Source organism: Barbus barbus, assembly GCF_936440315.1.
Source record: "Barbus barbus genome assembly, chromosome: 16".
NCBI lineage: Eukaryota > Metazoa > Chordata > Actinopteri > Cypriniformes > Cyprinidae > Barbus > Barbus barbus.
Window position 1 is genome coordinate 13,428,932 of NC_136744.1, and position 16,254 is coordinate 13,445,185.

General features: G+C 35.7%; 1 protein-coding gene across 1 annotated transcript in view; it reads left to right on the forward strand.

Moving 5' to 3' along the window:
• Window positions 1-16,254, forward strand: part of LOC306882266 (attractin-like protein 1) — a 268,000-nt gene that overhangs the window by 166,045 nt on the left and 85,701 nt on the right. The window contains exon 27 of the mRNA XM_079436781.1: window positions 5,019-5,097. Within this exon, the coding sequence (XP_079292907.1) occupies window positions 5,019-5,097 (79 nt within the window). The remainder of the gene's footprint in view (window positions 1-5,018; window positions 5,098-16,254) is intronic.

Here is a 16,254-nt window from a genome sequence, read left to right on the forward strand (position 1 = left end):
ATAAGCAGGACCGGGCGGGATGACAAATAGATACAGGAAGTGACTGTGTTGTGTGCATGTTTATATCCTTAGCTCAGGTTGTCTGTATTGATAGTTTAATCCTTGCAGGCTTTCTATGCTCTCTCAGGCGGCTTTGGTTGATTGGCTCTTCTCATTCATCCTTCAGACTCTTGTTGCTACAACATCAATAATACAAACAGATCACATGCTACAAAAAGTGACTACACATACACAATGTACACAAGATCATTTATTTATTTATTTATTTATTGTTGTTATTTAATTTGTAATATATAGGTATGTGTGTGTGTGTGTGTGTGTGTGTGTGTGTGTGTGTGTGTGTGTGTGATTAGAATATTGGATTTATAATTATGTATATTTGACAGCACAAAGAAAATTCAGCAAGTTCAACTAAATGAAAAGTTTGCTTTTTTCCTATAAAACCATTTTTCTACTTGTAGTATCAGCTAAATTGATAAATAATAATAATAATAATATATACAGTATGTATATACAGTCATGGCCAAAAATATCGGCACCCTTGCAATTCTGTCAGAAAATGCAACACTTCTCTCAGAAAATTGTTCCAATTGCAAATGTTTTGGGATTCACGTGCTTATTGTTTTTGTTTGCACTGCAACAACACAAAAAAACAGAGAAGAAAAGTCAAACTTGATCAAATTTCACACAGAACTCAAAAATGGACTGGACAAAATTATTGGCACCTTGTCAAAATTGTAAGAAATAATGGCTTTTCAAGCATGTGATGCTCCTGTAATTTGCAATATAGTAATCACACTTGCAACCCATTACAATGGAGAAAAGTTGACTCAACGTTTGTGTTGTGTGTCACACTGAGCATGGAGAAAAGAAAGAAGTGTAAAGAGTTTCTGTGGATTTGAGAGAAAAAAATTTGGAAAAACATAGACAATCTCAAGGCTACAAATCCGACTTGTAGCCTTGAGATTGTCCATGTTTTTCCACAATTTTTTCTGAGATCTTAATGTTTCTGTGTCCACTGTGCTCAAAATCATCAAGAGGTTACAGCCCATGGCACTTTAGCTTACCTCCCTGGACGTGGACGATAGGGCTGTGCAATTAATCGAAATTCAGTTTCGGTTTCGTCCTTCAATGATTATGAAATTACAGTAATCGATATAAAACGATTATTGCGCCCCATTCCGCCCCCTTTCCAGTGGTGCGCTTTCACTCCATAAAAGCCCAATTTCACGTGCAAATCAGTAAAATCATGTAACAAGACACTTGTAAAATGGGACGTGCTTGATTTATTTAAGTTGATTAGATTTATTCATGTTTCTAAAAGCGTGAAAGAGAACTTGCGCTGTTCCTCGGGAGGATTTCTGTGGATGCGCTCAGAGACGGAACAGAACACAGACATGTAAAGCCATCTTTTAGCGCCTAAATGGTCAAATACATGCAAAAATGTGGCACTTAGTGATTATTCACGTAAACCCTCGTCAGTTATGTAATAAATGAAGTAAAGAGTTGAGAATGAAAATACCTGTGTAACAGTAAATTGTATCCATGCAGCTCTTAAAGTGACAGCGGGCTATATTCCTGCTGCTGATTATGTGCTTAATATTAATTAAACTACAAAAGACAAATTCAAAATCACTCACTGCTCTTGACTGAAGGACTTTTGTAGCTTTAATAAGAAACAAAAAAAGTTTAATTCTTATAGTGAAGACAATTCTTCACTATGTTTTATTTTACATTAGTTCATTCCATTTCTGTAGTAGGCTGTTAACTGAATACTTTAGACTTGCATTAAAATATATTTTATATTTTAATGCAATATATATATTTTTATTTTATTAAAATAAAATTTGTATGTTTTTTATTCTATTGTATTCCTTTACCCTAGTATTCCGCTGTGGTATTGAGAATTGACATTTCGCTGGTCTCTAAAATGTAGATGTCATAGTAACCTTATTACAGAAAATATATATTTGATATCACTATCTTTAAATAAATTATTCTTATAAAATTTTGGTCATATGGCCCACTAATAATCGTTTTAAATAACCGTGATTACAATATTGACCGAAATAACCGTGATTATGAATTTTGTCATAATCGAGCAGTGGACGGAAGAGCAAAATTAATGAAAAATCACAACGAAGGATTTGACGCAGTTTGCAGTTTGCAAAAGAAGAGTGGTCCAAAATTCCAGTAGAGCGGTGTAAGAAACTCATTCATGGTTACAGGAAGCGATTGATTTCAGTTATTTTTTCCAAAGGGGATGCTACCAAATATTAAGTTAAGGGTGCCAATAATTTTGTCTAGTGCATTTTTTTGGGTTCTGTGTGGAATTGTATCAGGTTTGACTTTTCTTCTCAGTTTTTTTTTGTGTTGTTCAAATGCAAACAAAAAAAATTAACGTGAGTACCAAAACATTTGCAACTGCTACATTTTTCTGAGAGAAGGGTTGCATTTTCTGACAGAATTGCAAGAATTTACGATATTTTTGGCCATGACTGTATATATATTTAAAGCAGGACATTTCCTAAAATAGCTCTGTAAAAAATGTGCAGAAATTGTATGACAATCGAAAACCATTAACTACTAAGGGCCAGATTTACTAAACAGGGCAAAATAGCACAAAAGCGCAATTCCAAAACAGCACCGATGGATGTGGAAATTGCTGCAGAAATTGCTTAAACAACACAGATGCAACATCTCATTTCCGTTATTACCAGCACAATCTACCAAGAGCAGTGCAAATTACTGCCTGCTTTAAGACATGCTTTTTTGGGGTGTTAAATAGTGGCACAAATACTAGTAATTTAATGAGCGCAAACATTAGTAAATCACAATGCGTGATTCATTTTAATACTCTCCTCCCATAAATTTTGCGTCTGAAAGGGAAATTCCTACAAATGCATACTTAATAAGGTCAGGCGCAAAAGTATCTGTGGCCATGCCTTTTCAATGCTAATTCTTCACTGCACCTCTTTAGTAAATCTTGACTTTAGTAAATCTGAATCCTGTTAGTAAATCTGATCCTAAGTTACTAATTATACATTAGATAAAAAAAACAAAAACTTTGCACCTTATTCACAAGGTTCATTGTAGTACCTTATGGGTCTATCTATATTACTACTCTAAGGTAGTAATATGTATTTTTGGGGGGTAGATAAAGTACAAAGTTGTCAGCTTAAAGGCCAGTTCACACAGTAACGACTAATGGCAACAAGTTTGTCTGGTTTTGTTTGATCAGTGTGTTACCCCTGTCAGCATCTGCTGCCGTTGGTCGATACAAATTGACCAACGGCAGCACAAATCTGTTGGTACAAATCGCTTCTGTTCCCAGGTGAAACGTCCACTGAATGGCCACAATGCAGTAAGACACTGCAACCCATTGAACAAACTGTCTATCTCTCATAGCCTAGATTTCCCTCTATATGACAACAATCAGGACGTTCGTCATAGCACTTAAAATAATGTTCTTTTATAACTTTCTCAGTGAAAGTGCTCCAGCATTATTGGACCTCATTCTCCACCCATTAGAATCATTATCCAGCTCGTTAAGAATTAATTGCCCTCATCATTAATACATTTAATAAGGGACCTCTGACTTGTGCTGATTGGGTTTTGAAATATGGTAGATGAAATGGTTGAAAAGGCAGTTTCAGCTCTTGCATTACCTCAGCTACACTCTGATTAGTCCAGTGCTAATTTTAGCATTTGAACAGCTTCAGATGTAATGAGCTCGGCCCCTTAATATATAATGCTTAAGCAAAGAGAATAAAAGAAGAATATTATAGCCGAAGATGTCCCCAAACTGTGCGATTGCAACTCTTTCCATGTTGCAAATTCAAATTTCGTGATCTTATAACACTTCATATACTTATTATTATACACCCCATATTTTTGCAGAGCCTCACAAAGCCTCAGATTGTCTAATTTGAGATTGAACATTCTTCCTCTAGGCAATGTGTCTGTGGAGTTGATGGTATGTATTTGTAGTAATGCCGGCTGAATGAAGGCTCTGTTTTAATTTGAAAGATGGGTAGATGACATTGTCCCCACATGCCTCCTGTTGCTCTGATGTTCATGTCAGTATACTGAGCTTTATTTAAACTCCATGCTTATTGGTTACTGTTACTCACTCATACAAGGTTTACAAAATGTCACATCGGAATGAATTGGCTTGATTTTCTGTAAAATGTGCTAAAAAGTGGTCAATTTTATGTATGTTCTTATACTTATTTGTGGGCTGGAATGAATTGTATCATTACAGAAAAATAACAGATGAAAATGTTGCAAAGAAATTGTTGAATGATTTTAATATAATATTTTGGATCAGAATTGAGTTTGAAAATGATAACCATGGATAGCATTATTTTAGTGAAACATGAGTGAAACATTTCTACAGCACCTAAATCACTAAACTATTAAATGAATGAAAGGTGAAAAGTGAAGTTGACATTAAGTTAGTAAAAATAAATAAATAAACATGACAGAATATATACCAATATTTTACACTAAGATATAAATAAATATTTTACTTTAGTTGTTTAGTTTTGTTTTGCTTTATAACTTTGGCGATTGTATTTAGGCTTCAAAAGTCATGAAAGTTGTGATTTGTCAATTGCGGATAAAACACAAAGAGGGATTTCTGCTTTTATATGTGCTTTTACAGCAGCGATTCCTACTCTATGCCAACTTTCTCTAACATCACACATCTTCTAGATGGCTTAAAACAGCCATTGAGCAGTCTGTGTATTTGCGAGAGAGTAAATCAAACCTGTTGGAGTGCAGATGTGCTTGTTTGGAATTGCGTAAATGATTGACGTCAGTTCCATACGGCATTGATTCTTTCATGCTGGATGAACTTGTTTCTCATTGATTGTATGATTGAAATACAAATATGTAACAGCGGTCCTCAGTCCAGCCTCAAAGGTTAGAGGAATGTTATCCACAATTGCAATTACAAATTCATGAATCTTATTTGATTGACTGATCTATTGATATTCCATGTGTCTTGTCTCCAGCTGTTTCCTGTCCCTGCTGCTGGTTGCTGCTGTGGTTTGGAAAGTCAAACAGACGTGCTGGGCATCACGCAGGAGAGAGGTAACATCTGCACAATAGCACTTCCTGTGCTCATTGACTTGTCCATACTTTTATTGGCCATTGCCTGCGGTTTCTTTATGTGTTGCCCATGATTTCAGGTAGCGCGAATTTCAGTTCGTGTGACCAATGGAAGACTTTAGCTTTAATGTGTTATGCATTTGCAGTTACAGGTTTGTGTTAGTTGGGATGTTATTGCTTTTACCATCTGTGACCTCCCATGATGCTTCTGGGTATGGTTGATCTTTGTAAACTGTCTTATGACTTTAACTTCATTATAGTATATGAAACTCACTGTCAAGCGGCGTTACTGTGCTCAGATCGGAGGACACTGGGTAAAGCTAATCATTTTATAACGTGTTGCTCCCAGTGATGGGTGCGTAAATGTCATCCGCATGCCAGCCGAACTGCCTTCTTTTAATGAGAGAGGCGCTACAATAAACACCGCCATTTCCCTTCATTACCCATCTTCACAAACCAATTAACCCTGACAGGGGCTCATGTAAAAGGAATGGATAAGTGTGATATATCCATCTAAAAGCCCCAACAGATGCCACCTTCTCTCACGTCTCTCACTTTCCCTCTCTCTTTTTATTCCTTATTTTGTGTGTGATTTTAGTGGCTACATAAATGCAAATGGAAATTTGCAAACGAGTTGTCATTGAGCATTTTATAATCAATACAATAATCAAGGCCTCTGTAATTGAAAGCATGTCGAGAGCAGTAAGTGTGGGTTTATCGGACTTAAATGTGTGCTGTTTTCAACGATGGCTGTCACCGTTGCTGTTTTCCTTTTCATCAAATATCTACTTGTAGAATGAGCATTTAGATAATGGAAGAGTTTAAGCCAAATAAAAGACAAGCTTTGCACTTCATTCAATGGCCCAAAAGCCATTTTGATCAGAGAAATAAAAGCACAATGTGATTTGATAGGAAAGCTACATTAAATAATGAATCTATTCAGAGTGTAGTGTACTTCATTGTAGTGATTGGCAGTGACAACCGTGATCCTTGTAAACAATGCAACATCTTCAACTTGACAAGATTTATACCAGCTGAACTCATGTAACTATACGCACATGTCAGCAGGACCTTATTTTTACTTTTGTGATGAGTTATGCTGTGTTTTTCAGTGATACCTTGCAGACCGATTCTTCAGACCGCAATTTGTGTCAGGACTGTTCATGGTGACTTTCAGTCCAGGTCAGCACTCAATGGACTGAGCTGGATTGCAGGACGTTCATGCAGGGCGCATTCTTCCTTTTAGACAGCTAGATGGAGCACAACTGAATGGAACAAAACACATGGGTTTTAAATGTCCTTTTTAGAGCGAGAGAGGGAGAGAAACTTTTTAAAAGTGCTTATTTTAACTTGACAGCACTTTAAAAATGCAGCGATTATGGTGCAAGGTGCTGAATAAAAGCAGGGTGATGCGATGCAAGAGCCAAACATGGACATCTGACATAAAATTGCAGGTTTTTTTTTTTTTTTTTTTTAAGTAGAAAAGTTTGAATGTTTTCTTGACCAAGTGTGTAAAAGTAAAACGTTTTGACATTTGAAGGTTTTACAGGCTTTACAGACAGAAAATAAATAAATAAATAGAATTGTTTGAAATATCACATATACCCGAGTGAAAAATAAATATATTTGAAATACATTTATTTCATGCTAAGTTTACTACAAATACATTTTCATATTTATGTACTTAATACAATGCCCTGCAATTGTACTTTAGTGTACTAAACTGGTATACTTAAAGTCTGCTAAATTGGAACAACTAATTTTGTACTTAATGTACTTTAATTGTGCGGAAGTAGTGCTGAAGTCCAATTAAAGACGTACTTAGTATATTTGATTGTGCTAAAGTGGAACTGTTGCAAGTTTACTTTAGGTACACTTTAAACATTTTGCATTTAAAGGGCGATATTATACAATCCTCATCAAAAGTTACATTAAAACACATTTTAGGCTTATTAATAATAAATGTGCATTGTGCACAAGTAATACTCCAAATAAATTTTCATAAAAAATATGTTATATCAGTAAGTCGCGAGTTATCTGTCAGTAAATATGTTAAGAGATTTGAACTATACTTAGCATGAAATAAATGTATTTTAAATACATTACTTTTTTACTAGGGTAGGTTTGTACTATTTTTATATATAACAAATTTATCAACTTAGGAAGACTCATTATTTCCCAGAATGCCTGATTCACTTTGAATTGTATTCTGTAAATTCCAGTTCTTGTGATGCGGCCAATTAAATTAAAATTACAGCTCATGAATTGAATGGGAGCCAGTCTTTAAAGAGTCACGAACTCTGTTTTTTATTGTGTACTATTCTCTGAGGTCCACTTATAATGTTATCAAGATTTTTAGATCAAAAGCATCATAATTTAGAAGTAATAGGCTATTTTCTGTCCTGTTTTTAACCCCCTCATCAGAACGCTCTGTTTGAATAGGAATGGCGGATTGTAGACTCAAAAGTAAATGCCCACTGCTATGATTGGCTAACACTTGTGTATGTTTGACAGCCTATGTCCTTCACGGATTCAAAATAAAGTTCATTCACTCTTTCCTAATGTTGGGATCAGAAGGAAGGCAATGCACTGACTATTTTTCCACAGCTTGGCACTGCGCACGTCTTGTTGTCTTCGAAGCTATCTTTATTGGGGTTTTTTTTCTACATAGACCTGCGTTCGCCTCTCTCGTAAACACTACTTTTGTGAATTGGTGGGCGGGGCTAAACAGGCAGCGATGTAGATGCAGGTGTTGATCTTCTGTGGAGGTGGTGTTTAGCCACACTATTACATCATATTGCATCACAGCCCTTGTCTGTACTCCAAAAATTGGCCAAATGCCCATCCTTGCACTGATATTAAAGCAACTGTAATGTTAAGTATTTTAAAATGGAAGCTGTACGTGTTTGTTTGTGTGCGCATTGTCCCATGAGATACTAGACCTTGTTGCATCCCTAGTTAGCAAACACCACCATATTGATACACACACATGGATCTTAGTTAGCTAACGTGTCTACATTATTTATGATGTCTGTCCCATATCAGCCAGTTGCTGCTGTAGTTCCACTGAACCTCTTTCTTCTTCACACAGTCATTTTTCAGATTCCACCCGACACAACTGAGCTCAGGTGTCAGGCAGTGATGATGTCAGATCCAGCAGGATCCATCCCACACCATACCAGTCACATCCATAAACAGCCAAGTTGCTTTTAGCTGGCTGTGGCATCTGATAAACATCTCATAGCGAGGGCTTTATCTCTGCCGTGCTTTTATGGTAATGTGGAGGCTGATAAGTTGTGATCTCTCAGAAGTGCATCACTCCACTCCTCACTGCTGCTTAATTGTGTTGCCTCATTGTCAAGCCTCATTGCTGACACTGGCTATCTTGTGATTTGCTGTGTTGGATACTTTAAACCATAGCATCCCCTTCATCACACTCTCTCTCTGAAGCCATCAAGTGGGAAATTAACAATGCAAATCAATGGCACTGAATGGTGTATTTTTTATGATCCCCTCTTTCTGATGTATTTAGAGCATGAATGATTATTTCTGAGATAGATTACGGATGGACGGCGCCGTGAGCACTCAGGGAATCACTCAATATCCTCAAATGGGCCTAATTCATTATTTTGTCCCTCCTTCTTTCTAAAGTGCAGAACATTGAGGTAGGGGGGGTATTTTCATTTCATTCCACCAAATGTAATATAATTTCTTTGCAACTGTGATCAGGGGGATCAGTCTCAGTTTGCCGGCACACGAATGAAAGTAATCTATGAAATATGTTGTGTCTAGCGAATCCTAAAAACAGCCACTGAACCTAAAAACAAACTTTTTTGCGTTGACATTTAAAATCCATAAAATTCCCAGTGGGAGAAATTCCATGCGGATTCCTCATTCAAAAAGGGAGAAATAATGTAATCTCGCAAGTATAGTTAATTATGGATCATAACCGAGAGTGTGGAAAACTAATTTATTACTGGGTTTATGATAATGACTCTGCAAACAATAATTTCTGGATATGAGATCAAACAATCAAAACCACTTTGAAATTCTAATGATGCGCAAGACGTCTTGTACAGATGTCTATGAATCTCCTAATAGGGTCTCCCTCCAGCAGACAGGGATTTAGCCATATTTTGACAACTAACCTCATTAAGTTTTGCTGTTGTCTTGCCATAAATGTATACATAAACAAAAAAAGACCCTGTGTATTTCACTTTAAGTTTTTTTTTTTAACTCTAATTCATGCGTTGGTTAATACAAGCTGTCAGTGACCTTGACAAACATGGAAATACTGAACACCAAGTGATGTGATTGTTAAATATACTTAACTTGGTCATATTAAATGTATTTTCTAGATGAATCTGGAGCCCCCCTTCTACCACCACCACCAAATAAGGATAATTCCCAACTGCCTTCTTGTCGCCTGTTCAGTTGTAAACACACTGCGTCCCCTGTCAGCCAGATGTTGGCTAGTTTTATCATTTGACGGTGGCTTATTCCACGCCAATCGGCCAAACCCCTATACACTTGCATAGAGTACAATGAATTAATGCTAATTTATGAAATACCAGGTTGTTTTGAGGCTTGAAGTGGGTGTGTTTATTTGACCTTTCTGGCACATTATGGTAATTATTATAATTGTCTGTTACAGGAATTAATTATTTTGAACAAGATAGGCCCATTTACTTCTGACAGTGATTAGCATATATTTAGGGGTTTTATTTGTTTATTTATTTTTATTATTTTCAATATTAAATAATTAGAGGTTGTGATAAATTTATGATGATTCATATTTTATGTACTGAAAATTAGAGTTTTTTTTTTTTCATAATAGCAAACAGCGAGATGATCTCTGACACTGCTTATCTTTGAGGCCAGGCTTTATCTGGCCTGTTACACAGTGTAAATATTATTTAGTATCGCATGAATTCACCTATAGCCTAACATCATGACATTAAATTTCATTATTATTCAGTTTAAGTTCAGTTTCATGAAAATGCAAATCTCTCTGCAATGTTTCTATTATGAAAATACACATATAAACGAATCCAAATATTGACCCTGTAATATCTCTATTCAACATCTGTAGGAACTTGTAAAAGCTCTGATTGAGCGCCACTGAACACATTTGCGAAAACTTTGACTCAAGGTTGTATAAGTTCGTAAAAGATGGTCATCTGGGAGCTGAAATGAGGATGATAAAGACTCAATATTGCTACATATAGAGGTGGCTACTCTTTACAGTGTTGGCTAGCAGTGCCATGCTATCAGCTCCGAGCAGGTGAGCGTCTTTATCATCTAAGGCTAGATTAGCCCGAAGGTCTTGTCTGCTTTTCAGAGGTGTCTTAAACACCAACATCAATCTTCAAAGTAGCAAAATGAGTCTCACCTTCTGCTTTTCGCTCCCAGGGACAAGACAAGGACTCTCCTGAGAATGCCTCAAAATGGTGTCAGAGATCTTTTAAGCACAGGTGTAGGTGCCTGTGTTGAATTTATTTTTACTGTTGGCACACTCTGTATCTGGAGGTGTATAATTTTATATAGGGGAATGAAGATGAGATCTGCTGTGTCACAGTGATTGATTGCTCAGATTCACGACTGACTGATGCTTTTGTGATCAAATAAACCAATGATATCTGTAACTGCCTCTGTCAAACCTGGCCAAACAGCATCTGTTTATTAATTTGGAATATTTATTAAGTTTTAGTATTAGTACTTCCACTTAAACTGTATTTGCTAATGAAACATTTCTCATTTTTGCTTAGGTTTACGTTTTTCTAATCTAATATTTCTATTTTAGTTTACTGCAGCTTTATTTAATTTAACAAAAGCAATTTTTAATAGTTTTTAGTTTACAAAAACAACACTGTCGTAATGCAATCAATAATATAATATAATACAATATAATAAAATAAATAAAATATGTACTATTCAAGAAACATGCAAATCCATTTAGTTACATTTTCTTACCTCTTATGCATTGTCTTGTGAATTTGTCGCACTTCTTTTTAGGCATAATGGCACATCCTATTTCGCAAATATAAACTTATTTCTTCTCTTCTCAGCCTCTTTAACCTGACATAGGAGATTTTCAGATGACAGAGAGAAGACTTAGACAGAAGAGGGGAATGGGGCTGTCTGCTCAATTACACGTTTGCTTAGCCTGCTCTCAGTCAGCATGAAATATGGCGGATTCAAAGAAACAAAAGAGTTGTCGATAAAAAATTTAAATGTTGCATTTGCCCCAATTGAATAATTTTTACAACTTAAAAGCATCACAGTGCACTGTTTGTGGTTTAGAAGCAATCTATAATTAATAAACTGCTTCATACAAAGCATAGCAGTCACCGTCACAGCAGAGCAGATGGATGCACTTTTCAAAACAGACTCTAACCAAAGCTATAATTTTTGCCATTTTTTTACAAGTTTTACTATACGCAGTAATTACCGGCAGTAACATATAAACTAACATATAAACTTTAAAAATTTGTAGTTGGTAAGATTTTATTTTATTTTTTTAAAAGATGTCTCTTATGTTCACCAAGGCTGCATTTATTTGATACAAAAATACAGTAAAAACCGTAAAATTGTGAAATATTATTATAGATTAAAGTAACTTTTTTCTTTTAGCATATTTAAAATTTAATTTATTGCTTTGATGCAAAGCTGGACTGTCAGCAGTCATTACTCCAGTCTTCAGAGTCACATGATCCTTCAGAAATCATCCTTATATGCTGATTTTATGCCTAAGTATTTCTTATCATCCTTATAATTTGTAATCTTATTGAAAACAATTGTGCTGCTAAATGTTTTTGTGAAACCGTGTTACATTTTTTTAAGGATTTAGGATGCATAATAAAGTTCAAAAGAACTTAAATAGAAATCTTTTGTAACATTACAAATGTCTATACTGTCACTTTTGATTAATTTAATGTGTCCTTGCTGAACAAAAGTATTAATTTCTTGTGAATGTATTAATTTATTGTGTGCTATATAAACATTTTTGCTTTGTTATTGAGTTTTCTGACCAGAAGGCGTTCTGGTGTCCCAAAGATCAAACAGGTCACTTTTAAATGACGTCTGAGAAGATATTTTGAACGTGTTTGTTTTGGTAATTTTATTTTATCAATTTTTGTACTACATGCACTGTATCAGGGAAGCCAAATTTAACTACTTTGCAAAGCATCAACCAGGGAGAAACCAAAAACACTTTCCATTTTCTTCACTTTTGAGTTATCGGAAAGTGATAGCGATCAGAACTGTGCGATCCTGCTCATGGAGAATAAATGAAGAATAAATTATGAAATAAATTTCATTCAGGAAATGAAATCTGGTTTATATTATTAAAATGTTCATACAGGGAATTGTCTCTCTTAGAGGGTATTGTTTCAGTCCTGCTCTGAAGAGCATTCAGCCAGACGAAGAAACCCCTTTTTCAATAGCACCTTGTCGTGTTGATGCATAAACAAAGGATGATTTGATCGGGGCCCGTGGTCTTGGATTATGCTTTGTTATGTGTGGTTGAAAGGTTTGGCTCTCCCTTGTACCCGGCCTCACAGAGATTTAGAGAGGAACGCTGCGGTGAGTGGATATCAGAGAGGAGCTTATGCTTTATGCATAAGACAGCCCGAGTTATTCCCTCCGCACATCCTGTATGTAATATAACAGGTGCCTGTACTCAGTAAAAGATTGACTTTTGAGGTAGTGTCAGGGTTGTGTGCATGTTAGTCGCCTCAGGTGTACATGTGGGCAAAGGTAGAGAAGCAGAGCGAGTAACAGGAGCAGTGATCTGCGGTTAGATAGCGCTTGTCACTACAGCATGATCGCTTGAGTTCACACTGGCTTCTGTCCAAACTCTGCTCTCGCAGTGCTGCAGTATCATCACAGAAACCTCTCCAGAGTATGACAAAGCTGTGCAGCCGCATTTCCTTCACATTTTGTAATGTTTGTAAACGCTCCTACCACCTTTCATACTGTCATACAAACACAAATGCACAGATTTAGGTTAAAATAGGTCAGGCAAAAACAATCATACCTTGATTTTCAAGGATCTACAACAAGTCACAAATCAGCCTACATTTAGCTGCTCTTAAGAGTGACTGGTAAAAGTAGCAAGAAGCACTCAAGATGCCAGATGTTGATTTTAGAGGGAATTCACCATGAATGAATTGCACAAGCTGATTGCACATTCAGAAGTGTGTGTGTGTGTATATATTTATATGTACACTCTACCGTCAAAAAGTTTTAAATGTTTTAAAAGATGTTTCTAATGAATGAATTGCACAAGCTATAGATATTTAGGAGTGTGTGTGTGTGTGTGTGTGTGTTTATATTAGTGCTGTCAATCGATAAAAAAATGTTTTAATCCCACCTAACATTAAAGTTTTTAATTATACTTTTATATTGCAATAATTTCACATTCAATCTTCAAATTAATGTAGAAACAACATAAAGTATATTTTTAATATTTGTTAAATTTTTTATGACAAGGCAAGTATCACTGATACCAACTGATATCTCTATGCATTTTTTCCCTAATATTTAACCATTGACTATAGCCATTCGATATTATCGGACTGATATCGGAATCGGGCGATAATGGCTTTAAATGTAAATATCGACATCGGCCTGATATGAAAAATGATGCCGATATGTCTTGCCGATAAGAGGAATGGGTTAACTCACATGTGCTCAGGGTGTGCTCGTGATTAGATCATGTCAGCAGTATGGCTCATTCTTGAAGCAAAGTTTTGTCTGAATGACGATTAGATTGACAGATTTAGATCGGCGCACTTAATCTGTAAAAGCATGTACAGAATGAAGCATTCGGTGTGTGATATACAGTGATCGCACGTGCAGTGACAGCAGCGGCAGCAGTGACAGCCTCCCCCAGGTCCTAATGCCCGTTTGGTAATGAGTTTTAATCTGTAGGGGGCGCTGTTGGCCTACTTCTAATTAAATTAAAAGTAAAATAGCCTAGATAAATAACATTTAGATCAGTAATTAATTTCATAAAATAATGAGTATGTTTTGATTTAAAGGTCAGAAGCTATAGCTTACATGAAAAAAAAAAAATCACTAACATGACTCTTGTAAATTAAATAATTTTATATATACTGATTTATGCATTGTGTAATACGTTTCATTTTTTAAACAAATCATGAGCTCTAAAAATGTTCGGAATTTTTAACAGCTCTTTTGTTTTAGACCATCTACAAATGTTAAATCTTAAAATAAAATGTTAGGGTTAACACTACATCTTTCTGGGGAAAAAATGCATCTATTGATATAGATAATTTATAGTTATTTTCAAAGCTTCAATGTACTGTTAAAAAATCTTCATTATTTTTTATTTAATTCTAATAAATAAGTTCTTGTTAAAATCTAACCAAAATTAAAAATATTTTGCTAATAATTTCTGCACAGGAGAGACTTGGTGTTGTTTCCAAACAAAAGGAAATATATCAGTATCGACCAAAATGAGATGAAAAATATCGGCATATCGGATATCGGCAAAAAGCCAATATCGTGCTTCCCTAGTATAATTGAGAGCTATCAATTTAACATGTATTAGACTTTAAAAAATAACTTCTAATTTAAGTCAACTTAAAACAATCTTCACATAAACCCATTATAATAAATGTCATATTGCTACCTGTGCTCTTTAGAAAGAAAATATAGCCTTGTTTAATAAAGTTATCAAACACTAAATTTTAAAATAAAGATAAAGCTTATTATTGATTTCCTCTTTTTAATTTTGTTCTTTGATTAACAGACAGACATCACAGCAGCTGGTTATTAACAAACACACACACACACACCGTGAACACACGCCCGGAGTAGTGGGCAGCCATTTATGCTGCGGCCCCCGAGAAGCAGTTGGGGCTTCGGTGCCTTGCTCAAGGGCACCTCAGTCGTGGTATTGAGGGTGGAGAGAGCCCTGGACATTCACTCCCCCCACCTACAATCCCTGCCATGTTTATATATGTCTGTGTGCGTACAGTGAGTATATTATGCTCGATATTCATCCATTATACAAGAAATACAAGGTGTTTTCCTTTTTATGTTCTTCTACACTCAAGTTCAATTTCAGATGTGCTTGTTGTGTGTGTGCATGCATGTATGTGTGCATCAGTGCTCTGATTGTTCTGTGAAGGTTACATGGAGGACACAATGAGTTGTTATGAAGCAGAAATGATTTCACACTATATTACAATTGGAATGCCTGGTGTGTGATAATGTTTCTCAGGTGGATGTAAGATAACATAGAGGTATTAACATGACCACAACAAAAGCATCTACGTTTTTTTTTTTAAGCACTCCTCTTCATGTACTGTTTATTTTAAAAATGTTAATAAAAGTATATGAAAAACATAAATTATAGGGCATAGAAAACTTTTACGTACTGTACATGTGAATTGTTGTCATTACCCATTTTACTACTGTAATTGCATTTCCGAGTAAACTAGATATTCAACGAGTAAGGAAAGTCATGTTAGAGGAAGAGCAAGTTATTACTTTTTGATTTTCCAAAGTTATCTATCTGTATTTTTTTTTCTTTGTAATAACATGCACCAATGAATAGCTCACAATAAAATCAGGGATGTGGTTTAAGAAAGTGAAAAGTCAATTTTGGCTTCATGTTGATTTTAGAATGAATAGTCACAGATTAAGAAGTCGAATGTGGAAATTGTAACACATGCAAATATGTAGGCTCTGTAAGTAGACAGAACCTCGAATGATGTGACTCACAAAGTGATGTATATTGCATGCTCACACACACACACACACTCGCTCGGTGACGAGATACATGCACATGTATTCTGCCTTCAGGAACAACTTGAGGGCCAAATTACAATTCCAAAGATTTGACTGTTAAATGACTTTGAATTGAGCAGTGCTACAGGCGTGGATATTAATGCTTCCTTGCGATATGGAGCACTGAAACTAATTGCACATGAATGCAGGCCTTAACCAGATTAACCGTGGCTTGTTCAAGCATGTGAATTGTCGTTTTGTTCATTTTGTTCCCCTGTGTTCGAGTGCTGAGATTATTATACTGAGGTTATCAGAGGATCCATCTTGCTCTTTTACCCCAGCATGGCAACATTTCTTCCCCAGTGGGTACTCCTACTG